Here is a 27,808-nt window from a genome sequence, read left to right as displayed (position 1 = left end):
AAGCAGATAGGGATCTGGATTGAAAGAAACTTACTCTGTATTTAATGCATAAGCAGAGCAGGTACAGACATGACGTTTTAGGGCACAAGTGCCCTTTCCTCTGAGACTACACCAAGTATTGCTTTCCATTGGATCATCTTAAATTTCAGTGTTTCCCACTTTACAGGGTACCTTACAAATGACAGATGATTCGAGTATAAGTTAGTTGCATTCTTTATGGATTTTGGTGGTTCAGTAAATAGTAACAAACCACTATATAACATGTTGAATCAATAAAAAAAAACTAATCTTTTGAGAGAATAAGCCATTATTTCCTTTTCCACAGGGGTAGATTAAAAAAACAAACAAACAGTGAGCCCTTATCAATGTACAGTACTTGACAATCTTCCAAACTAAATATCAATAACTGAATTGCATTTCACTAGCAGCTACCAGTATTAGAACACTTACCTGAGAAATTCCTGGGAGATTCTGGGGCAGTCCCACAGTAAATGCCTTAACATTGCCTCAACATTTCTGTGAGATTCTTAATGGCTGCTATGGTGGAGGAAACCTCGCTCTTAAACCCCTTGTTGGACAAAGCGTGCTGCCTAGGGATGGGTTAGAATAGCTGGAGAAGTGTATCAAAGAGGATACACCAAAGAAATCCCTTTCGTAGGCGCACCACAGACCTTTATAGTATATACGGTCAGGGGTGAATGTGATGGGTGAAGTTAACTTTATTTCATACTGATGTGTCAAACGTGTAGTTAAAACAGTATATAGTATGAATCTATATACTCGAAATAAAAGATAGACACCTATAGTCTATTTGGTCTCTGCCATGCCTCTCCTTTATTGTCTATGTATTACTCTATAAGGAATAGATACGCCCTTTTGTTATATATATATTTTGTTTTATCTTTCTATGCTTCTACAACCGGTGTGCTTTTTTGGGGTTTTAAAATATCCTTGGTATATATAGATGGATGGATATATATCCTTCAGTTATTTTTGGTTTGGGGTAATGTCATCTGATCCCTCGTTTGGGAGGGTTGTGTTCTTTATCATATATGACCAAAGTTCCACTGTAGGAGTCTGTTCCCTGTATCCCTGTTTAGTATATGTTGCTGTATTTTAGCATAGGAGAACGTGCCCTAGTTGGCTGATGGTACAAAGTCGCAGGGGGTTGTTTGTAAAGCACCTACTGTATAAGACAGGTTATGGGAATATTGGTGTATACTTGTTTAGCACGTATGTTTATCAAGAGCAGTGTGTTAACACTCTTTTAGTGGATCTAGGTGGTAGTTACTAAAGTGGCAAAAAAACCCTATATGTGATATGGTAAGTTTGCAGATGGTATTAGGTTCCACGCAGTGTTGTATGGTTAATTTTTAATATGGGGTTCCCCGTGCATAGACGGAAAAAAGATCCTTTCTAACAAGAACATCTGCACTACTACGTGAACCAACCACATTTCAGCCTACCACGCATTGCGTATGCAGCTGCCATAATTATATATCAACATAGGACATATTTCTGTGTGTGCACAGGGAATTTAAGTTAGACTACCAAAACATCTACTCCTATATGTGTAAGATCGCAATATAAATACACCGCTTGTCTTTTTGTGTATCTACCTATCTCACACTACACGCAGGACACACAGAACAGCATTCGTGTAAGCCCTGTCGGGCGCATGCGCATGTGGCGCTCCAATAGTGCCAACAGTATCTTCTACACTACCCTCTAGAAAAATTACACAATACGGCGCAAAACCCCGTTCTAACAAGAACACGTGCAAGATTGTGTGATTAAAATACACACCAGCCCAATACTCATTGCGTACGCAACTCCTAGTATCGTAAGATCAACGCGGGGCTTTTTTCCGTCTATGCACGGGGAACCCCATATTAAAAATTTAGAATACATTCCTAGATTTCTAAAGATCGCAATAGAACACAGCGCCTGCCTATCTATTGATTTACCTACCTTGCACTGTACGCAGATCACACAGATCAGTATCAATAGAAGCCCATTCTGACGCATGCGCGGACGGAGTCTATATAACAAACTGAGGGCTATGAACGGCCCCACTCATGAGCGCATGCGTGGTGCGTACTAGACACATAAAAAACTTGTGGCAACAGACTGCACTGGCTAGCACAGATGCGTTTTTTCTTTTGGTATATAAGGGATACAATATACTGTACATGAGGCATCTCCATGCCCTAATTCCTCAAATGCAGTGTTAACCATACAACACTGCGTGGAACCTAATACCATCTGCAAACTTACCATATCACATATAGGGTTTTTTTGCCACTTTAGTAACTACCACCTAGATCCACTAAAAGAGTGTTAACACACTGCTCTTGATAAACATACGTGCTAAACAAGTATACACCAATATTCCCATAACCTGTCTTATACAGTAGGTGCTTTACAAACAACCCCCTGCGACTTTGTACCATCAGCCAACTAGGGCACGTTCTCCTATGCTAAAATACAGCAACATATACTAAACAGGGATACAGGGAACAGACTCCTACAGTGGAACTTTGGTCATATATGATAAAGAACACAACCCTCCCAAACGAGGGATCAGATGACATTACCCCAAACCAAAAATAACTGAAGGATATATATCCATCCATCTATATATACCAAGGATATTTTAAAACCCCAAAAAAGCACATGGGTTGTAGAAGCATAGAAAGATAAAACAAAATATATATATAACAAAAGGGCGTATCTATTCCTTATAGAGTAATACATAGACAATAAAGGAGAGGCATGGCAGAGACCAAATAGACTATAGGTGTCTATCTTTTATTTCGAGTATATACTGTAGATTCATACTATATACTGTTTTAACTACACGTTTGACACATCAGTATGAAATAAAGTTAACTTCACCCATCACATTCACCCCTGACCGTATATACTATAAAGGTCTGCGGTGCGCCTACGAAAGGGATTTCTTTGGTGTATCCTCTTTGATACACTTCTCCAGAGATTCTTAATGGCCCATCGGATTAACACAGCAGGGGGTCCCTGCAGTCCCCTTCAGTTTGCAGGGACCCCCTGCTGTGTTAATCCTATGGGCCATTAAGAATCTCACAGAAATGTTGAGGCAATGTTGCAGCAACGTTGAGGCATTTACTGTGAGACTGCCCCAGAATCTACCCAGGCAGAGTTCTAATACTCGTGGCTGCATCTGTATGGTCACCACCAGGTACGTGTTTAGGCATAGGCCTACAAGGGCTAACGGCAGCGAATTTCAGGAGGGCGGCAAATTTCTGGATGGGGCGGTGCTGCAGTTACTGAGGCCCCACTCTCCTCTGCACAACAATTAATCTGATTGCCGGGAGAGAGCATGGGGCCTCTTTAAAGGTCTTTTACTTCCTCCTTCAGCGATGCCCTCCTCCTCCAGCATTATGGCGTCAAATGACGCCACGACATCATGTGGTGACATGTTACCATGACAAAGTGATGTCACATGGCATCCTGTTGGCATGGTAACGTGTCACCATCTGACATCAGGAGGCTGCAAGAGGAGGAGGCCAGTGCAGCAAAAAGGTAAGTGTGTACGGCGGCCTATGGGTGGAAAATTCTAAAACGGCCCTGGTCCCCACAGTCTTTCAAGCTATAGCTGGGGGAAAAAATCCTTCTACAAGGAAAAAGAACAAACAATATATATCTTCGTTCACTAACGTAAGGAATCTAGAGAACACTGCATGTGTATGACTTTTAGTAGAAAAATAGAAATATAATTTGAATGAAGAAAATAACTCCTTGACCCACCTGATCTCCCCATTTCCCCTCCAGCTTTAAAACCTCTCGCCCTATTTGATCCTTGACTTTCTGATTAAGGTAGATTGGATGGATGGTTAATAATGTCACAACTGCAGTTTAATGGAAGAAACTACAATATCATGCACTGTGGTCAAAAAAATCCAAAGGCAAAATATAAGATTATTGGCAGTATAATGTCAACCAATCTAGAAGGAAGGAATCGGGAAGTCATTATTTTAGCTGACTTAAAAGTAGGTAAAAATGTAGGTAAATAATATAACAAAGTAACATGGAAAGGCAGAAAGATGCTATGGTGCATAGGGAAATGTGTTAGCAGCAGAAAGAGAGCGATAGAGTTGTCATTTTATAGATCATTGGACTTCCCTAAAATACTGTGTTCAGTACTGGAGACCATGGGGCCTATGTGTAAAGCACCACAAATGAAAATGTTGGTGTTAAAATGATGCATGAAAATCACAAATTATATTACACTTGAGTAATCATTAATAAATATGTTTGCCCCACATGGAGTGTCAACCCTGATGCAGATCTTTGAATCATCTGCAAAAATGCACACTTTCTATTTTAGACCAATTCTAATGTCACTAATGAAGTTAATAAATAGTGCTGCCCCAACACAGATCCCTGAGTAACATCTCCCACTCTGAATGTGCTCCATTTATCACAAAGATCTGCCTATCCTTCAACCAATGCCATTCAACCCCCACCTCAAACAATCCCAAACAATTTACAACTTGTTTATCCGTCTTCTATACACCACATTGTCAAAATTCCTTACAAAAATTGTGGTAATCTACTGTACATCTACTGATTCCACCTGACCTGTTACCTTAATTAACCAGTCATAAAAATCAGCCAGACACGATCTCATACCGGTAAATCCATGCCACATAGAATCTGGTAAATAACTCAACTTTAGTTATTAAACAATACGATCTTTCAGCCTTGTTTCCATTAATTTCTTCACTATCGACTCTAAGCTCATTGGCCTGTAGTTATCAGTTTCTTTCCTATTTCCTACAGTTTCTTTCCCACAGCTTTTGTGGTGGGGCTACTTTTACTCTTCTCTAGACATCTGGCATTACATCTGTTAATGGTGTCTGGTTATATACTGTACTGTAGTTATGTTGATAATATTGTTAGCCTCCCCCTAACCTCTTTACAGCAGACCCAATTCAATCCATTATGTTAATTTGTTTCAGGTCAATAAAGAGAGTGCTGCAATAAAAAGCAAAGCTGTGTCATATTTGATATTTCCATATTATCTTAAAAATAATATAAAAATATTTGGTCAAAGTAGTCTTTAAAGGGTTTAATACATTAGGCAAAACAAACCTTAAATTTCTCAGTGCTATTCAAAGTGATGACATCTCTTCGCCATGCATTTCTATGGTTTGGTTCCTGTTTCCAGATGTCTTTAACTTGATCTTCAAGCTGCATTTGTAATCCCACCTTGAGCGTACCCTTTACATCAGCGAAGTGATAATAAAATCTTAACTAGCAATGAGAAAGATCAAAATCTCTTTTAAAAACAGATTGAAAAGTCGAAACTGTCCAAGTAAGCAAGAAAAATACAGGACCGAACAAATTAAAAAATAATAAAATGACTTGCCTGGCAAGAAGTTATGCTGTCAGTTGGAAGGAAGTCTTTGCTTCTTAAAATTGCATGTGCGCCGACTTCATCATGAGACGATAATGCCAGGAAATGAGCTGTTGGAAGTCATTGATACAAATAATATTAGACAATTATAATTTTAGCATGTTCTTAAATTCTTACTAGATGTACTCACTGGAGTTTTGATTTTTGTTTAGGTTAGGTTTCTAACAAATTTTAGGCTTTAGTTTGACCTAAATTCACTTATTTTTGGTTGCAGTTTTCATCTTATATTATAGCAATAATGGGAAGTTTTATTAATTTTAAATATATAATAATTTAAAAAAATATATATAAATTTGAAAATAAATCAGTAAATAGAATTTTGGCAAATTCGGCCATCTCTACATAGTGCCTAATTATATATATATATATATATATATATATATATATATATATATATATATATATATATATATATATATATATATATACAGACACACGGGGAGAGACAGACAAGTAAAATGGTGGCATAATCTCTTCTCATCTAATAATAATAATAATAATAATAATATATACTCCAAGCTAAACAAATTATCTTAACTGTTAACTAAATTGGAACTAACTGGGTGGTTTAAACCTGCTGGTAGAGACACAGATACTGTAGTTAATTATCTTCCTTAATTCATAAAATATACCACTTACTCCAATCAAGATGGCACACATAGTGAATTATTTTTACAACGGATAATTCACATTTTACACATGACTTAGGCCAGCAAGTTTCTCGCTCAGGGCTTTTTCAATGTCTGTTAAAACATCTGTGGGTATCTGTCAGTCTCTCTATACATCGTCCAAACAATGTGAAGTCATTCCTCTGAACTCGGAAGTGAGCATAAGTGCAATAACTTGATAAAGTATCCACCGTGACACGCAGAGAGAGGAAGAGAGAGAGGACAGCAAGAGAGCATCAACAACCAACCACACATTTACTTATCTAGTGAGACAATGCCATCCCTTTGCCATTTCCCTTGGAGTAAATAGCCTTGATAGTGACAGAAGTGCACTTCCGGAAGTGACGTTACTGCTGGCAGAAGAGGCCATTATGGCAGCCGGCGGGCATGCAGAGGCCTCTCCCGCTCGGCACGCATTCGCAGGAGCCGTTGCAGACAGCTTGGCGCACCTGCGCTGTAGGCATTGGCTCTGCACCTGCGCAGTAGGCGCCAGCTGGGTGCGCTTAGACGCTGATGCAGCATGGACAAAGCAAGCTCACAGGCGGAGCTGCAGCACAGATGGAGCAAGCGCACACACAGACACACACAGACACACACAGACACACACAGAGAGACACACACACACACATACACAAACACAGACAGACACACAGAGACAGAAACATACAGAGAGACACACACAGACACACACAGAGACAAACACAGACACACAAAGACATGCAGAAACAGGTACACACACAGACTCACACTCACACAAACACACACACACACACACAGAGACAAACACAAGGAATTCACAGTTACTATACTGTACATATAGAAGTGCAAATAGGTAAAACAGGGAGTGTGTGCCACACAAGCGCATTCTAAGTCAAACTTCTTTGTGTTTTGGCACTGAAATTGTGTTTTGATTTTTAATTGAAAACATCACCACCACAAATTCAATTTCTGTGACAAAACAGTTGCAAAACACAAAGAAGTTTCACTCAAAATGCGCAAGTTCAGCACACACACGTTGTTTATTCGTGACACCTCATTCTGAAGTGCATTTGTGGGATACTTTGTTTGTTTGTCAAACAAGACAACCCCCTTTATGCACCACGCAATCCTAATTTACCAGACAGGGTGATTTGCTCCTTAAATGCAATTTTATAAAAACATACAATTTTTCCTATCCCATCGTATTATTTACAATGCAAATCCCTAAGTATTATAGTATAAAATGCAATTCACCTATTATATACGATTATATAAAAACCTTAAAAAAATCCTTGGAAAGTGTATTTCTTTATTCAGACCTCTTGGTTTCAGTGTATCCAAAACTGTTGTCTACTATGCTTCTCTTTGCAATAATCTCTTTAGTCTGTTGCCCACTCTAGGGCCAATCTTGACTAGTTATATTGCTGTAAATGCTAAAACAAAATACTTGTCCCCTTTATTTTTTTCCACTGCGTGAGCTTCTGGAGCATAAGATATGTTTTTTTTTTTTCATCTACTGCATGAATATGCTCATAAATTCGTTGCCTGAAGGTACTTGCAAAGGCTCATCAGAGAGCACTCAAAATTGATAGACAAAAGCTGCTGGTGCCTAAAATGAAAAAATATTAGGAAATGGATACTAAAGATAATAATTTAGCGTTTATAACAGGATTTCATTTAGCTTCAAAGAGAGGTTACACAGAATTTACTGAAAATAGGCTTATTTTGAGATGGGACCTGCTTTTGAGAGAGAGATATTACCGAATACCCCAAGATGTATTTATAGAAGTAAAAATATAAGGGACATGTGTGTTAGATTTTTTTTACGCGAAAGATTGGAAAGATATGGAAAGATATGGCTTTTCATACACGAACACGGAAAGGATGTCTTAAATGTGGGACATCAAATTGAATCAAAAACTACAAATTATACCATCAGTTCCTTTGTAGATTGTCACGCAAAATATGTAGTCTATGAGGTTAATTGGAAGTGTGGTATCAAATATATACAGTGGCATGAAAAAGTTTGGGAACCACTTAGGAGTTTCACATACGGTAATTCACATATTTCAAACCTAAAATGTTATTATATCTGAATCTAAGTCCTAATAATAGATAAAGATAACCTGATCAATCAAATTACACAAAACATGATACTTTTTCAACATTTATCAACAAATGATTAGACATTCAATATCCATGTGTAAAAAAGTATGTGAACCTTTAGATTCAGTAACCCTTGAGCAGCAATAACTTAAACCAAGTGCTTCCTGTAACTGCTGGTCAGTCTCTCACATCAGTTTTGAGGCATTTTGGCTCATTCCTCCTTACAGAAATGCTTCAACTCAGTGACAGTTTAGGGCTTCCTTGCATGGACAGCGCACTTCAGGTCCTGCCACAACATTTTGATGGGGTTAAGGCCGGACTTTGACTAGTCCATTTTAAAATGCAGAATTTCTTCTTCTGCAGCCATTGTTTTGTAGATCTGCTTGTATGTTTAAGATCATTGTCTGGCTGTATGACCCGCTTTCGCTTCAGCTTCAGCTCATGGACGGATGGTATAATATTCTCCTCTAGAACCTTCAGATACAATGCAGAATTCATGATTGTGTCAATGATGACAAGCCATCCAGGTCCTGAGGCAGCAAAGCAGCCCCAAACATCACACTGCTACCACCATGCTTTACGGTTGAGATGAGGTTCTACTGTAGGAATGCAGTGTTTTGGTTTTCGCCAGACCTAACATTTCTCATTGAGACCAAAGAGTTCAACCTTTGACTATTCTGTCCAGAGAACATTGTTGTATGTGCTCTTTCACAAACTTGAGATGAGCAACAGTGTTCTTTTTAGAGAACAGTGGTTTCATCCTGACTATACTTCCATGAACAGTATTTTTGTTCTGTCTTTTTCTGATAGGCGATTCATGAACACTCACGTTAGCCAAGGCGAAAGTGGCCTGCAGATCATTGGATGTTACTCTGGTTTTTTTTGGACTTCTTGGATGATTTGCCAGTTTGTTCTTGCAGAGATTTTGGTAGGACGACCACTCCAGGGTAGAGTGACAGTGGTCTTGAACTTTCTCCATTTGTCTGACAGTGGATTGGTGATGCCCCAAATCCTTAGAAATGGATTTGTAACCCTTTTTAGACTAATGAGCATCAATAACTATTTTTCTGAGGTACTCAGAGATTTCTTTTGATTGCGACATTATGTGTTTCCAAACACCTATATGGTTAATGAACCCACCATGAAGGTGTATCCAACGGCAAACACCCGAATCCCTGCACCGCAACCCCTCCAAGCCTGTAAGTTCTGGTGTCCCACACGGTGTCCCGGTGCCTATCAGTAAGAAGGTACTCACAGCATGATGTTTGTTCGTCTGTGTAACAGCCGTTTGTTGATTGGATCCAAAACAGCATTCTCCAGCTGAGATATCCGGAAGTAGGTAGTAACATATAAAGCCGTGCACTTCTGATTGTTAGATAGAAATTTCAACCATGCGCAATCATAGAACAATAGAACAATTTTAATGTGCAATAGACATACACATAACAACTAACTCTGACACGTTTTGTTCAGTGTGGAACTTTGTCAAAGAGTGACTGGTCTGATCTCGAGGTGATCTTTAAATAGGTACTACTTAATCCTTGATTGGATTGGGTCAGGGAAGTGTGTCAGGTAAAACCCAGCTGTAGAATAATTACAGTTTAATCTGTCAACACTTCAACAATGTAACCACAATATAGTGATTTAATTATAAGATCACCTTGAAACCCTAAAAAGGACATTACAAACAAACATGTGCAATACAAACAAATATTACAAATGAAATAAAAAACAAAATAATAACAAAATCGTTTAACTACTAGCAACTCAATAGATAAGAGTGTTGTATAGCAAAACACTAAAAAAATAACCAGTGAATGTGGCAATGTGTATATGTATAATCAACAAGTATTGAATGTTCCAAAGCTATATAAACAAAATGTATCAATAAAAAAAGGGGTTGATCTTATACAACCTTCCCTAGTAATAAACTCATAATTGATAATATGAAACCTTAAATTATAGAACCTAAATGTTATTACAAAATATAGGAAATATTACTGTTCAAAAAATAGATATCATAAAATAATAATTAGTAATAAAGTTATCAGCCATAGAAATAACAATATAGATACATAACTGAAAAGGTTATTATAGTACATAAATAACAATAATAATGGTAAGTAGTTACAGGACTAAGTCAACCTTCGACATCTTAAGCTGAAACTATTAATCTGTTAGAAAATGTTTAAGATCCCATTCTATATTTATTCCTGAAGGGGTCAAGGTATTCAACGTATATATATCCAAAACATTTTTTTTAATGTAATTATTTAATCTATCACCCCCTCTGGGGTGGGGGGAATATGTTCGATCCCAGAAAATAAAAAATTAACAATTCCCCCTTGTGGGCAGGACGAACAGTGGCGGGCTACTAGATGTGACATAACCTTCTTTTTGATAAGTCGTACATGTTCAATTATTCTAGACCGTAACGGTCTTATTGTCCGACCTATATATTTTTTGTGACAGCCACATTCTAAACGATAGATTACAAAACTTGTATGGCAATTGATAAAGTTATTTATTCGAAATTTGGAATTATTGGATGTTATAAATTTGATCAAGCAAGCATATATACACAGAACACCTTCCACAGGTAGAGAATCCAGTAGGAATACGTCATATTCTGGAATAAGGAGGTTTAGAGTTAAATAAATAAGGAGAGAGACGAGAGGCCAGTGTCTTAGCTTTCCTAAAGACAAAATTAGGACCACTCTCTATCAGCATAGCTATATCCTTGTCTAATGATAAGATGTTCCTGTGTTATTGAACTATAGCACAAATTGAATGTGCCTATCTGTTATATGTAGTTATAAACACTGGACAGTTCTGATCATTATTGGCATGCTGATAAGGTCTAGTTCTATGTTTGAATTTATTGGGTATCTGTTTAATGAGATCATTCCTATCTAAAGAGTCAGCATAATTAAAAGCTTCTTCAACATCTTTGGTTTTATAGCCTCTAGCTATAAACCGTGTAGTCATTTCTTTTGATTGTAAAAGAAAAGTCTCATTATTTGAACATTACCTTTTCAGTCTTACAAATTGTGCCTTGGGGATGCTCTTGATCAATGTCTTGGGGTGGCAACCATGGGCGTCCGCAGAAATGTTTTCAGGGGGGGGGCATAATTTTAACTAGACAGAGAGAGAGAGTGGGTGTGGGGGTGTGTGGGTGACGGGGTGGGTGACTGACACTTGGGTAGGTGGGTGCCTGACTGACTCATGTGTGACTGACACTTGGGTGGGTGACTGACTGTGGGTTGGTGTCTGTATTCATTCACAGACAGACAGACACAAACACACACACTCTCCCTCTCAGTCTCTCCCTCTCAGTCTCTCCCTCTCAGTCTCAGTCTCTCCCTCTCAGACTCTCCCTCTCAGACTCTCCCTCTCAGTCTCTCCCTCTCAGTCTCTCCCTCTCAGTCTCTCCCTCTCAGACTCTCCCTCTCAGACTCTCCCTCTCAGTCTCTCCCTCTCAGTCTCTCCCTCTCAGACTCTCCCTCTCAGTCTCTCCCTCTCAGTCTCTCCCTCTCAGTCTCTCAGTCTCTCAGTCTCTCCTTCTCAGTCTCTCAGACTCTCCCTCTCAGTCTCTCAGACTCTCCCTCTCAGTCTCTCCCTCTCAGTCTCTCCCTCTCAGTCTCTCCCTCTCAGTCTCTCCCTCTCAGTCTCTCCCTCTCAGTCTCTCCCTCTCAGTCTCTCCCTCTCAGACTCTCCCTCTCAGTCTCTCCCTCTCAGTCTCTCAGTCTCTCAGTCTCTCCCTCTCAGTCTCTCAGACTCTCCCTCTCAGTCTCTCAGACTCTCCCTCTCAGTCTCTCCCTCTCAGACTCTCCCTCTCAGTCTCTCCCTCTCATTCTCTCAGACTCTCCCTCTCAGTCTCTCAGACTCTCCCTCTCACTCTCTCAGACTCTCCCTCTCACTCTCTCAGACTCTCTCAGACTCTCCCCCTCTCAGACTCTCTCAGACTCTCCCTCTCTCAGACTCTCTCAGACTCTCCCTCTCTCAGACTCTCCCTCTCTCAGACACACACACACACAGCCTCAGACACACACACACACAGCCTCAGACACACACACACACGCCTCAGACAGACACACACACACAGCCTCAGACACACACACACACACAGCCTCAGACACACACACACACACACACAGCCTCAGACACACACGCACACACACACACACAGCCTCAGACACACACACACACACACACACACACACGCACAGCCTCAGACACACACACAGCCTCAGACACACACAGCCTCAGACACACACACGCCTCAGACAGACACACACACACAGCCTCAGACACACACACACACAGCCTCAGACACACACACACACGCCTCAGACAGACACACACACACAGCCTCAGACACACACACACACAGCCTCAGACACACACACACACACGCCTCAGACAGACACACACACACAGCCTCAGACACACACACAGCCTCAGACACACACACACACACACACACACAAAGTGGAGCAAGAGATGCAGCGCCGGATGTAAGTGCCTGGGGACGGGAGGGGGGGGGTAGGCCGGCGATCCGACCAGCCAGAAGTGCATCACCACTACCCGCCCCTGCGCTCATCTTCCACATCAAGGGGACGGGGGATGGGAGCACCAGGACAGGAGGGAGCAGAGCACCAGGGCAGGAGGGAGCACCAGTACAGGAGGGAGCACCAGGACAGGAGGGAGCAACAGGACAGGAGGCAACTCCTCCCCCCCCTGGCGGCCGCACCCCTGCACCTACCTACTATCACCCTGGGCGGGTGGGCAGCCACGGAGACCCGGGGAAGAAGGGGGACACTGCGCAGCCACCAGTAGAGGAGCGGGAAGATTCTGCGACACGGATAGTCACGCGCTCACTAGCAGCAGGCACAGGAAGTGCCGCGAGCGGCTATGAGCGGGCTCGGGGGGAGGAAGGGAGGGTCCCAGGTGGGGGGGGGAAGCAGGGAAGATACGCGCGCGCTTTCTTGCACATCGTGAGCGCACTAAATCCTGTCACGCCAGTGCCCTCTGTCCCCCGCTGTTGGCAGCCCAGGATCCAGGGGGGGGCAAGCGCCTCCCCTTGCCCCCCCCTGCGGACGCCCATGGTGGCAACTCTGGGCACATAGTAGAGAGTTCATTGAATGCGTGTTTCTAAAGATATCTGTTTAAATTAATTTGTCATTGTCGATGTACAAGGTCACATCTAAATAGTTAATGTGGTGTATATTATGTTCATAAGTGAAAAGTAAATTTAAATCATTAGTATTAAGATGGTGAATAAAAGTGCAAAGTGAATTATCATCCCCATACCACGCCATAATCAGATCATCAATGTATCTTTTGTAGAAAATAATGTGTTTACGAAATAAATTGGTGTCGTGATATAGATATTGTGCTTCCCACCACCTCATAAATAAATTGGCATAAGAAATTGCAAAAGATGTACTCATTGCCGTGTCTTTTTTCTGTAAATAAAATTGTGCATCAAATAAGAAATAGTTACTGTATGAGTGAGTAAAAATTGATAGACTCTAATAAAAATGTGCATTGTCATATAGGAAGATCAGATCATTCTAAATAGTGACGTACTGCTGCCAATCCATGTCTGTGTTCTATAATAGAGTAGAGAGAGGTCACGTCTAACGTGACCCACCTATAATCTCTTTTCCATTGTATATCTTGTAAAGTGACAATAAGATCTGATGAATATACCTAATTAAAGACGGTAAATGGAATACCAAAGGTTTAAAAAATCTGTCCAAATACCGCAATAAACCATCTCCCAAAGATCCAATACTGAAAACTATAGGCCAACCAGGAGGGTCTACCAGTGACTTATGGATCTTTAGGAGATGGTGGAATACCAGAATCACGGGATGTGGACAGCTCAAGAACTCGCACTCTTTTGAATTCAAGACACATAGAATTTTACTGAAATCAATAAATTGTGAGAGTTCACCCAAATAAACAGAGGTGGGGTCTCTCTTCAAAAGTGTGTATGAATTTTTATCATTTAACTGTCTAAGTGCCCCAAGCTGATATTGCGTGGTCGATTGTACGACAAGAGCATACCCATTATCTGCGTTTTTTTTTATAACAATGGTATTATCATTTCTCAGTCTATCCAGTTGCTGAATTTCTGAATATGTTAAATTATTAGAAATTCTGAGCAAGAAAAGCCATTAGTCTGTAATCTCAAATCTTATTCCACTAGTCTCTCAAAAGTAGTGATTTATAGTCCCCTTTTGAAATTGGGGCAAAATATAGATTTTTTTCTCAAGCCCGAATCTTGGTGGCTGAAGAAAGGTTGGGTGAATGTGTTAATCCTTTCACCTTATTGTTCAAGGAGATTGTTCATATCGGATAATGCACACTGATCCCACAAATTAAAGGCATTTAATCATATATTAGTATTCAAAGTGACTGAGTTCCATCCCCATCTGAGAATCGCTTATTGTGATCCTGATATATCTGTGCTACTTTTGGAAGAATTTTTATTTTTTAAAGACAAATTTCGTGTAAATTTCTGCAGGTCGATTATTGTTTGGAAAAGTTGAAAGTCCTGTTGTGGAGAGAAACCTAAACCTTTGTTAAGCAGTGATATTAACCATCCTGTATCCCTCCATTTCAGTAACTGTAGCATGGGTGACGTGAAGAATATGTCATTTTTAGGTATTGAACACGTGCCGTGCCCCATCAGGGGAGGCAATAGATTAAACATCCTCAATAGAAGGGAACTCTTTTGGATCTTTAATCTACAAACACATATCCCTAATGGTTTGAATTCCGATTGGGATATAGGATCCCTTCTTTTTGATACATGATTGTTATGCCATCCGATATCCTAAACCTCCATTCGTAAGTTCTTGCAAAGGCAGTAACACGAAATAATCTAATTAACATCTGTTAGTAACATTTCAGAAACATTTCATAAATAATTTATTTGATTTAAAAAAAAATTTCAGTCAATTTTAAATAATGTTATTAAATGTATCCGTTTCTTTGTTCTCTATAGAAGATTTAGAACAACTGCATGTACAATATAAATTCACAACAGGTTTATCATATTATCTTTATTACTAATTTATTTATAATAATGTGATTAAGTTTTTCCTAACCTTCACTAACATTGCACAAATGTGTCACGATTTAAAGATACCCAATACTTGAGGTTGCTTTGGTAATTAGTTAATTAGTTGTTTTTAATTTCCATTCCTGATTTTAACATTTTTGCATCTCCAGTTATTTCATTGTTTGTAGTTTAAATAAAGTTTTTTATCCTCCTGACTGACGGGGGCCTGTCGCTTAGCAACATGATGCATTGTGATGCTTCACGTGCCGTTCGACGTGGTTACGTCATGCGCTATTCTATCCTTGGACTCTGAGTGGTATGCCAGCAATGCGCGTTCCTCACGGACGCTAACACCAGGCACCTCAGGTCCTATTGCGCAATGACGTTTACGTCGGATACGGTCATGTATTCATGTTGCACCTCCCCGTAGTGTGTGTCACTGGTCAGGTGACCTACCCGGAAGTGGTTACGGTTGGTTCCCGCCATGCCAGGTTCTGTATAAATTGTATTGTGTATGTGATATGTGTATTCACCTTGATAAAGGACTATCTATAGTCCGAAACGCGTTGGTGTGTGTTGTACTGCACCGACACACTTTATTCGAGCAAATACCCAGTATGTGCCTGGCAGATACCTGGAATGCGCTGCTCCTCACCTCTGACAAGCCCCGTTGCGTTTGCCTTCCCAGCCTGGGTTCATGCCTGGCTGATGGGCGGCTGATCTGTTAAATTATAATGATTAGGATTTAATAGGCTGCAATGCTTCGCGTGTCTACCAGATGGCATAAATTCATGAATTGTAATGCAGTATATATATATATACTGTGCAGTATTGCAGCCAGCGGGAATAAAATGCTTCAATCGCTGCCTGGAAAATAACCCAATGCACTCGGGCAGAAAACAGTCACAAACCTCAATACACCCGGGTATACCCGAATTCGTGGGACTAGCCGAGCTCGAATAAAGTGTGTCGCCAGTGTATTTAACCTGTATCCATTAAATTAGCTTGTATATGGGAACGCTTCCTGATGGCTGTTTTTCTTTCATTGCTGGACATGGTGCTCCGTTTTTCCCGTTTTTCCCTCTGATGTCTACTCACCGACGGAGGCAGATTCAACCCTGGGCTACTGGATCTACAAACAGGACGATTACTGCACTACATTCAAGTGAGTCTGTTCCAGTTTAACCCCTTATGTCTTCAAGCAAATAGGATGTTTATTCTACTGGTCACCGGCAGGTGCAAATGATTTATCCTTACTACTGTGCTGAGTGGGATCATTTCAAAACCAGGTTACATCCTTATAGACATAATTCATACAAGGGTTGCCTTACTCCAAGCAATATTCTACTTTGCTATTACAGTTGTTTCTTAGAGCACTATACAACACGTTCCTTCATTGCATCATTGTTGTGGGGTAGCTCAGATCAACTGTAGATTCATTTACAAGCACCATTCAGGTTGAGTTATCCCATTAGCTTTTTTGGTAGTTTTGTTGTTTTTCAACAATTTCATTATAACTACCAAATGGATCAGAATAATACTGAAAGTGAATATGAAACGGATGCAGACATTCCTGTGCAATTTGCCTTTAACTGCTCGGATAACTCCCACCGAGTCAAGAAAGCTCAACAGGTGTTTGATAACACACTGGAGTTAGACTGTGATGATGCATCAGATCTCAAAATCCACTTTTCCAAATTGGAAAATATATTATCCACAAAAATTAGACTATGGTGGGACATTATTTCCTTGCAAAATTATGTTTCTACACAAAGAATCCCAAGGGGCTTGCGAATAAAGAAATCACCGACATTCGGGTTTATTAATCAGGAATTTGAGGCTAAATGGACGGAGGCATTAAATGTCTGTTCTTTTACCTTAATAGACCTCATTATTAAAGCCAAAACAAAAGAGAAATCTTCCCTAGATGAAGAAATTACATCTCTCCAGAAAAATTTACATCAATATAAAGAAATGGAAGGTTTTGATGACCTTGACTTGGTTTTGTCGAATAACACAAAAAGTATGGAAAAGGAAGTCATGTCCAAAAAACAGTTAAAAATTGAAAGGGACAAACAGGACTATGCCCGTAACCAAATTTATGTTTGGCAGAAGATACCCAAAATTAGGAATTTTAACTCCTCAACTCCTCAAAAATCCAATAAATCGAAGGGTCAACAACAGAAATCTATACTTAAAAAGAAGATTTCATTTTCACATTCGGCAAGTGCAGAATCAGAGGGCTCTGACACTGATCTTTTTCAAAGAGTGATGATTTCTAATAATAGAGAAAATGTTGGCTATGATCAATCGGGAGATAGACAGAGTGAACATAGAGAGAGAGAGAGAGAAAGAGGAGGGAGGGGAGAATCTTCCAATCAACAAAATCAAAGGGAATCTGAATATGAATCTAGAACCTTCTTCGGGTCAAAAAACAGGGTCACTACAGACGCACAAGGAGGGGCCAAAAAAGGAAACATAAAAAAACCCCAGAAGCGGAAAAGAACTTCTAATTGAACAAACGGGAGTCATTAATCTTTCAGACACTACCCTTGACCAGAATGAGTTATCTGTGTTAAACAAGGGTTTAAAATTTGCTCCCTGTAGTGACTATAAGTTGTTTGAAACTACTATTGATCTCCACAAGTACATCCGCAAGCTTACTCTTAAAAGGTTTTACAATCAGAAGAATGTTGTTGAGCCAAGTACAAATGTTGATATTGAGGATGTTAATTCAACAAATATATATGATGATGTTTCAGAGACTAAGACCTTGAGTTTTCACGAACATTGTTGTTTACAAGATATGAAAGATCTTATTGTTGAAAACACTGATAACATGGATGTTCCCTCTTCCTTTTTAGGCAGACGGTCCTCAGGCCTTAGGAATAAATCTGTTTTTTATCCCTTACACATGAAGGGCCATTGTCTCACAACATTTGAACAGTTAATGGAACGTGATCTATCTCTTCTGGCTAGGGGCTATACTTTTTCCATTATGCCGTTACATCAAAGATTAGATAATCTTACAAAGGGAGAAAGAGTGGCATTAAATGCTTTGAAGGCAAACAAATCCTTGGTGATCAAAGGCGCGGACAAGGGGGGAGCAATTGTTGTGCTTAATCAAACTGATTATAAAACTGAGGCACTGCGTCAACTGAATGATCACTCCTCCTATGTATCACTTAGAGGCGATCCAACTACAACCTTTATTAGGGAATTGAGAACTCTTCTTGATGAAGGTTCTATATTGGGTGCCTTGGATGCCAAGGAGTTGGAATTCCTATTTCGTCCCTATCCTGTTATCCCTATCTTCCACCATCTCCCAAAGATCCATAAGACGTTGGTCTCCCCACCTGGGAGGCCAATTGTCTCTAGTATTGGATCTTTGGGAGATGGTGTTTCAAGATATGTTAATCATTTTTTGCAGTCAATTGTTCAGGGATTGCCTTCATACATTAAGGACAGCAGTGACATAATGGCCCAATTGGACTTTATTTGGCTTACTATGGATATTACTTCCTTGTACACAGTCATAATGCATGAGCATGGGTTGGCAGCTGTCAGATTTTATTTGCAACAATCAGATCTCTCACCAGCACAAAGCACTTTTATTTTAAATGCAATTTGGTTTTTACTAACACACAATTATTTTATGTTTGATGGGAGTTTTTATCTCCAAACACGTGGTACCGCTATGGGCATGAGTTTTGCCCCCTCCTATGCCAACCTATTTTTAGGTTGGTGGGAGTCGGTCCAGGTGTTTGGAGATAAAAATCCCTATAGACACCTTATCACTTTTTACAGGCGTTATATTGACGACCTTATTTTTGTTTGGAATGGGGATGAGCACTCACTTATTTTGTTCACTAATTATCTTAATAACAATGAATTTAATTTAAAATTCACTGTCAATCACGATTTTCATCACATTCACTTTTTAGATTTATCACTTTCAATTGATATGAATAAAAATATTAGTACCACTGTTTACCGTAAATTAAATGCACGTAACACGTTTTTGCGGGCTGACAGCTGCCACCCCAAATCCTTAATTAAAGGAATACCAAAAGGCCAGCTCATTAGATTAAGAAGAATATGTACTAATGAGGATGAATTCCTTATACAATCCAAGGATCTGATGGAGCGGTTTGAGGCCAGAGGTTACTAAAGAAGGGACTTAGACAAAGCATTTTGTGAAGTTCTTAATACAGATAGATCAGTTTTATTAAACAAATCTCAACAACCCACAACACACTCAAATTCCCCCTATTTCATTGTTCAATATAACAATCAAGCGAATCAGATCAGGGAAATAGTGAAGAAGCATTGGGGAGTGTTAGCTGCAGATCCATCTTTACACTTCATTTATGAGGAAGGACCAAAACTAGTTTTTAGAAAAGCAAAAACCATTGCAAATTACGTTTCACCTAGTCTGTTTTCCTCGTCCAATGTTCTTCTAAGGAATTTACCTAAGGGTAGTTATGCTTGTTCTAAATGCAAAGCATGCAAGTATATGGCAGCTAATTCTGAATTTTTTTCAAATAAAACAGGTAAAAAATATCACATAAATTCTTTTATTAATTGCGATACCACACATGTGGTGTACTTGTTAAAATGCGGCTGTGGAAAACAGTACGTAGGAAGAAATATTCGGTGTTTAAAGGTGCGTATACTAGAACACCTTCGGTTGATTATTAAAAAGGATATTAACCATCCTGTATCCCTCCATTTCAGTAACTGTAGCATGGGTGACGTGAAGAATATGTCATTTTTAGGTATTGGACACGTGCCGTGCCCCATCAGGGGAGGCAATAGATTAAACATCCTTAATAGAAGGGAACTCTTTTGGCTCTTTAATCTACAAACACGTATCCCTAATGGTTTGAATTCCGATTGGGATATAGGATCCCTTCTTTTTGATACATGATTGTTATGCCATCCGATATCCTAAACTTCCATTCGTACGTTCTTGCAAAGGCAGTAACACGAAATATCCTAATTAACATCTGTTAGTAACATTTCAGAAACATTTCATAAATAATTTATTTGATTTAAAAAAAAAATTTCAGTCAATTTTGAATAATGTTATTAAATGTATCCGTTTCTTTGTTCTCTATAGAAGATTTAGAACAACTGCATGTACAATATAAAATGCACAACAGGTTTATCATATTATCTTTAATACTAATTTATTTATAATAATGTGATTAAGTTGTTCCTAACCTTCACTAACATTGCACAAATGTGTCACGATTTAAAGATACCCAATACTTGAGGTTGCTTTGGTAATTAGTTAATTAGTTGTTTTTAATTTCCATTCCTGATTTTAACATTTTTGTATCTCCAGTTATTTCATTGTTTGTAGTTTAAATAAAGTTTTTTATCCTCCTGACTGACGGGGGCCTGTCGCTTAGCAACATGATGCATTGTGATGCATCATGTGCCGTTCGACGTGGTTACGTCATGCGCTATTCTATCCTTGGACTATGGCGGTATGCCAGCAATGCGCGTTCCTCACGGACGCTAACACCAGGCACCTCAGGTCCTATTGCGCAATGACCTTTACGTCGGATACGGTCATGTATTCATGTTGCACCTCCCGGTAGTGTGTGTTACTGGTCAGGTGACCTACCCGGAAGTGGGTACGGTTGGTTCCTGCCATGCCAGGTTCTGTATAAATTGTATTGTGTATGTGATATGTGTATTCACCTTGATAACGGACTATCTATAGTCCGAAACGCGTTGGTGTGTGTTGTATTTAACCTGTATCCATTAAATTAGCTTGTATATGGGAACGCTTCCTGATGGCTGTTTTTCTTTCATTGCTGGACATGGTGCTCCGTTTTTCCCGTTTTTCCCCCTGTTAAGCAGTGATAGTTGGTCTAAAGATAATTCCATATCGGAGAGATTTAGCACATTGTTGGATGGGATATTTAGGTCCTCCAACCAATGACAAGACTCGCAGTCCAAGCCCACCCATCGATGACGTCATGCGTTGTTACGTACTTCACCAACGCTCCCGAGGCAGTTCCAGCTGCAGCTCCTCATCAACAGTAGCAGGTGTTTCTACAGAGAGACGGATCGAAGAATTTGTGCAGTTGGACTCGTCCAGATACACATGCAGTATAGACATCTCCTGTTGATTTTATATAGCTTTTTGGATTTTGCACTTTGTGCTTGTACACTTAGTTTATATTATTCAGTACTGTTAGCTGATTGAGTTTAGGTTTATCTACTTTTTGTACATGGGAAACAGGACATAGGGAAGTACCTTTGGTCCTCCTGACCTTAGGGAACGGGCCCCAGGAAGGGGTCACCACCCCAAAATGTTGCCCCCCCTATCTTATCCCTTTTCCCCCTTTTTTCCTGGTGTGTTATTCTCTTGTCCTTCCCTTCCCCTGTCTTGTATTTTGAGATTATTCAGTCTCATTTTTGTTACCTTTTGCTTCTATACTGGTTGACACTGTTACATAGTTTTGTTCATGTGCTTTATATATTAAATATCTATTTTTTGGCATAGTCCCAGTTTTTTATTATTATTATATGGTCATTGAGTGCTGGGAACACTCCCCCTTCCCCTCTCCCCCCCTCCGTTTGTGTTCCTTATTACTTGGGAGGAAGACGGGTCCTCCCTGTTCCCTTGTGCACATTCAATCCATTTTTGTAAAAAAATTTTAGTGCTGTCTATCGCCATATCTGTTTATATAGTAATATTTAATATATTTTATAATAACATTTAGGTTCTATATTTTATGGTTTCATATTATCAATTATGAGGGGAGGTTGTATAAGATCAACCACTTTTTATTATTGATACATTTTGTTTATATAGCTTTGGAACATTCAATACTTGTTGCTTATTCATATACACATTGCCACATTCACTGGTTACTTTTTTACCGTTTTGCTATACAACACTCATATTTATTGAGTTGCTGGTAGTTAAATTATTATTTTTTTTAAATATTTTTTTGTATTTGCACATATTTGTTTGTAATGTCCTTTTTAGGGTTTCGAGGTGATCTTATAATATAAATCACTATATTATGGTTATATAGTAGGATTGAGTAGTACCTATTTAAATATCACCTCGAGATCAGACAAGTCACTCTTTGACAAAGTTCCACACTGGAACAAAACGCGTCAGAGTTAATTGTTATGTGTATGTCTAGTGCACATTAAAATGTTTCTATTTTGGTATGATTGCGCTTGGTTGAAATGTCTATCGATCAGCAGTGCACTGCTTTTTTTGTTACTACCTACCTACAGTATATGGTTAAGACCAAACTCACAAACCTTCTGATCTTTATATAGGGTGGGGCCTCCCAAACTCACACCTGAAATTCTACCTAATTATTTTAACACCCTATTGTAATAATCCCCTTTAATTTTGATGATAAATCCAGGGTTTCACTTACTTTTACACATAACCTGACTACTAATTACTCATTGTTTGTCTAATTCATACATAATTTTGTTTCAAAAGACATGAAATTGCTGAATATAAAACCTATTGAATATTTAAGAAAATACTGGTTTTGATTCAAGAAGGTTCTCATGGGAAAACTATGAAATTTCCATAACTATCATTGGGGGTTCATAAACTTTTTCTCGCCACCGAAGGACGTGCAATACATTACTTTAGGCAATACATTTACAAGCATGTTAATGCCGTGGATAAAAAAAAAACATATGTTATGCTCATGTGGTGGACAAAAAAGGCAATAAAACTTTTTTTATCATGTACTGCAATATAACTAGTCAAGATTTGCCCTAAAGAGATTATTGCAAAGAGAAGCCTATTGAACAATATTACTGGATACACTGCAACCAAAAGGTAAAGAAATAATGCTTTAAAGTTGTTTATACAGATAAAGCGTAATTTACAGTATTTGTTCAACCGCTGCACTAAAGTGCAGTATAAGCACTTTTTGTCTGCATATCATCCGCGGCCTCGCTGAGTAGCACAGACCACGTTTGTGGTCAGACGGAATTATTATTTGTGTTGTTGCTGTTCAGTGTGTGGGCGGCAGGTGGCGCACTGAATATCTTGGCTTAGGATATTCTGAATGCTACATTTCAGTAATAACCTAGTCGTGGTCTGAACAGAAGATACAATGTACACATGTAAAGTACACATGTCTAATAACCTTGTACATCTCTACTGTAGCCGTTTCAAACTTTAAAAAAGACACTATGCATTAAGCTAATGTGTCTCGTTACTTTTGTACTGTACTGTACATGACATGGGACATGGTGCTTTCTCCATGCAATTATTCAGCAAACACCAATAGAGCCAAATATCAATACATCTCTATTTGTGTGTACAGTATTTACATTTCTCTTGACAATTCTTGGGTAAAATATGTCTAGATCCTATAAGTCAACTCAGAACAACAGGGACATTCATCTACGATCCTGAACATCTTTTTAACTTCATAGAGGCGGGGTACCTTGACACAGCATTCTATGTACGTGAAACTTACGTCAGTGGGAGTTCCCGTTATGTGACGTCTGTTCCTGTGTCTGCGGTGGAGCGCGGCTGTTACAAACAGTGCATTCTGAATAGTAACAATGTTTCCAAAATATTTACATAGCTAGTTTTCACTGGCTAATGCTAGAAATTGCTCTGTTTGGGAAACAAGATATTTTCCTGATGACACTAGGGTCGGGCATTCACTTAGGATCAGCCAAAATTAACTAATATATTAAGAGGTGCTCATAAAAACACCAGGCTGATCCGAATTTTTGCTGAAGTTAAGAGCTAATTATATATGCCTGCTTGATATTTAGGGATACATCAGATACAAGATTTTGTGCCTTGACAATGTTTCAAAAGTTACAAAACTAACATCTAAGAGATGAGTATGCTTACAAGGGACAGATTCAATTTCCTGCCAAAGGCAAGTGTGATTGATTACAATTTGCAAGAAAGTGCTTATTTTTACTTTGCCTGATGACAATAGGGTCGGGCATTCACTTAGGATCAGCATAACCAATTAAGATATATAGAGGTGTTCATGATAACACCAGGCTGATCCAATTACTGACTAAAGTTAAGCGTTCACTACATTTGCCTGCTTGTTAACTAGTGACGCACCCCAGATTTGGGGGGGTGAATGAAACAGATAACAAACTTAATAGAATAAAAGAGGAAACAAGGGGTTATAGAGGTAGAATGGGGGCAAGTGCGAGTTTGACAAGCAGTGAGACACCCATAGTACATACAAATAATACTAGAAAACTATTAAAGACTAAACCAAGTTGGCGCAGAAAGGAAGTAGCAGATAAGATAATAGTACAGGCTGAAAAAAACCTTAAATGCATGCTTGCTAATGCAAGAAGCCTGACAGATAAAATGGGGGAGCTTGAATTAATAGCTGCAAGGGAGCAGTATGATATCATAGGCATTACTGAAACATGGTGGGAGGAAACTCTTGATTGGGCATTTAATTTAGAGTGTTATTCCCTTTTTGGAAGGATTGAGCAAATAGAAGAGGAGGTGTATGCTTATATGTTAAACCGGATATAAAACCTATTATAAGGGAAGATGTTTATAAAGGGAATGAGGAAAATGTAGAGACCTTGTGGTTAGAAATTAGCAGTGGAGGCAAAAGTAAAAAGAAAATGTTTGTAGGGATATGCTATAAACCACAAAATATCGGTGAGATTGAGGAAGCTAAAATACTTTTGCAAATGGAAAAGGCATCAAAACTAGGTCATGTTTGCATAATGGGTGATTTTAATTATCCAGACATAGACTGGGGCAATGATATTAGCATTGCAACAAAGGGAAACAGGTTTTTGGGGGTGCTTAAAGACAATTATATGACCCAAATTATTTAGGAACAAACCAGGAAAGGGGCAATACTGGATTTGGTCATATCAAACAATGTAGAAGTAATAACAAATATTCAAGTCCTGGAACATTTGGGTGACAGTGATCATAACATGGTCTCTTTTGAAATAAATTATCAAAAAACATATTACTTGGGTTCAAAGAAGACCTTAAACTTTAGAAAAACAGATAAGAATAAACTGAGGTCTAATCTACCAGTAATACATTTGGGATGGTGTATTTGCAGGGGAAAATGTAGAAGATAAATGGCCAGTCTTTAAAACATTGTTAGGAAAGCACACTTACCAGTGTATACCCTTGAGTAATAAGTATGAAAGAAATAAGTCAAAACCAATGTGGCTAAATAAACAGGTAGGGGAGGAAATGGAAAAGAAGAGGAAGGCGTTTAGATTCTTTAAATCAGAAGGTACGGAGACATCATATCAAAATTATATGCAATGTAACAAAAATTGCAAAAGGGCAATCAAATTAGCAAAAATAAATAATGAAAAAAGGATTGCAATAGAAAGTAAGATCAACCCTAAAAAGTTCTTTAAGTACCTTAATAACAAAAATGAGAAAAGAAAAAATAGGACCCTTTCAGTGTGAGATGGGTAGGCAGATTATTGGAGATAAGGAAAGAGCAGAGGTATTAAACAAATTCTTTGCCTCTTTGTTAACCAGGGAAGAATCAATTTCAATAGTAGTGCCGCAGGAGGAAGCCACAACCTCCATATTAATTAACAATTGGTTAACTGAGGAAGAAGTTCATAAGCGGCTTGAAAAAATTAAAGTAAATAAAGCACCTGGCCCCGATGGCATATGTCCAAGAGTTCTCAAGGAGTTATGTTCCGTAATAGCCAAATCATTACATTTAATATTCAAGGACTCCATTGCCAAAGGCTCAGTACTACAAGATTGGCGTAAAGCAGATGTGGTGCCTATGTTTAAAAAGGGAGCTAGATCACAACCAGGGAATTACCGACCTGTAAGCCTGACTTCAATAGTTGGGAAACTACTTGTACTGTAGGTTTAATACGGGATAATATTCAGGAATAACTAATGGAAAACAAAATCAATAGTAATAGTCAGCATGGATTTATGAAGGATAGATCATGTCAAACTAACTTTATTTGTTTCTTTGAGGAGGTAAGTAGGAATTTAGACCAGTTAATGTGGTCTACTTAGATTTTGCAAAGGCTTTTGTTACAGTTCCACACAAGAGGTTGGTGTACAAAATAAAGCAAATTGTACTCAGTAATAATTTATGCACCTGGATTGAAAACTGGTTGAAGGATAGACAGAGGGTTTTCATAAATGGAACTTTTTCAGGTTGGGCTAAAGTAGTGAATGGAGTACCTCAGGGATCGGTACTGGGACCCCTGCTTTTTAACTGGTTTATTAATGACCTTGAGGTTGGCATCGAGAGCAAAGTCTCCATCTTTGCTGATGATACTAAATTGTGTAAGGTAGTAGAATCAGATCAGGATGTAATTTCTCTCCAGAAGGACTTGGATAGACTGGAAACGTGAGCAGGTAAATAGCAGATGAGGTTTAATACAGATAAATGTAAGGTTATGCATTTGGGAAGCAATAATAAACTGGTGACTTACAGATTAAATGGGGATAAATTGGGAGAATCCTTGATGGAGAAGGATTTAGGAGTGCTTGTAGACAGCAGGCTTAGCAATAGTGCCCAAAGTCCTGCAGTAGCTGCAAAGGCAAACAAGATCTTCTCTTGCATTAGACAGACAATGGATGGAAGGGAAGTAAACATAATTATGCCCCTTTATAAATCATTCGTAAGACTACACCTTGAATATAGAGATCAATTTGGGGCACCACTCCTTAGAAAATATATTATGAAACTTGAGAGAGTGCAGAGAAGAGCCACCATATAAATAAAAGTGATGGGCAATCTGACATATGGGGAGAGGCTAGCTAAATTAGATTTATTTACATTACAAAAGAGGCGTCTAATAGGGGATATGATAACTATATACAAATATATTCGAGGACAGTACAAGGAGCTTTCAAAACTATTCATCCCAAGGGCAGCACAAACGACACTGGTTCATCCCTTAAGGTTGACGGAAAGGAGATTTCAGCAGCAACAAAGGAAAGGGTTTCTTACAGTAAGGGCAGTTAAAATGTGGAATTCATTACCCATGGAGATGGCAGATACAATAAATTTGTTAATAAAAAAAAGGTTGGACATCTTTTTAGAAAGGAAAGGTATACAGGTATATACCAAAACAAACTGTTTTTAAACACTGACAAGACTGTAACAATTGTATTTGTGACCAAGACTACATTTTTTAAGCTTCCAGCGACTGAGCTCCGGATTAGAACAAACGCTAACACCACCCTAACCCCGGTCACTAGTTTTAAATACCTGGGCTTATGGTTTGACTCCCAATTAACATTCGGAATGCACATTTATACCCTGACAACCAAGACCCATGCCAAACCAGGAGTACTTTACAGGAACAAATCCTCCCTAAGTCTGCTGGTCAGAAAACGAAACGCACTGCAGATGCTAATGCCAATTATTGACTATGGAGACATAGTATATGGCTCAGCACCTCAAACCCACCTTAGCAAACTTGACACCCTCTACAATTCAATTTGTCGTTTTGTTCTCCAATGCAACTACAACACAAATCACTGCGAAATGCTCA

General features: G+C 39.0%; 1 protein-coding gene across 1 annotated transcript in view; it reads right to left on the bottom strand.

The window, feature by feature from the left end:
• Nucleotides 1-27,808, bottom strand: part of MALRD1 (MAM and LDL receptor class A domain containing 1) — a 662,703-nt gene that overhangs the window by 581,698 nt on the left and 53,197 nt on the right. Inside the window, exons 3-4 of the mRNA XM_075588643.1 lie at nt 5,411-5,508; nt 5,134-5,295 (exon numbers count right to left, since the gene is read on the bottom strand). Of these exons, the coding sequence (XP_075444758.1) occupies nt 5,134-5,295; nt 5,411-5,508 (260 nt within the window). The remainder of the gene's footprint in view (nt 1-5,133; nt 5,296-5,410; nt 5,509-27,808) is intronic.

The sequence above is a fragment of the Ascaphus truei genome, chromosome 2 (genome assembly GCF_040206685.1).
Source record: "Ascaphus truei isolate aAscTru1 chromosome 2, aAscTru1.hap1, whole genome shotgun sequence".
NCBI lineage: Eukaryota > Metazoa > Chordata > Amphibia > Anura > Ascaphidae > Ascaphus > Ascaphus truei.
Note: the sequence above shows the minus strand (reverse complement) of the source record. Positions and strands in the feature narration are given on the sequence as shown.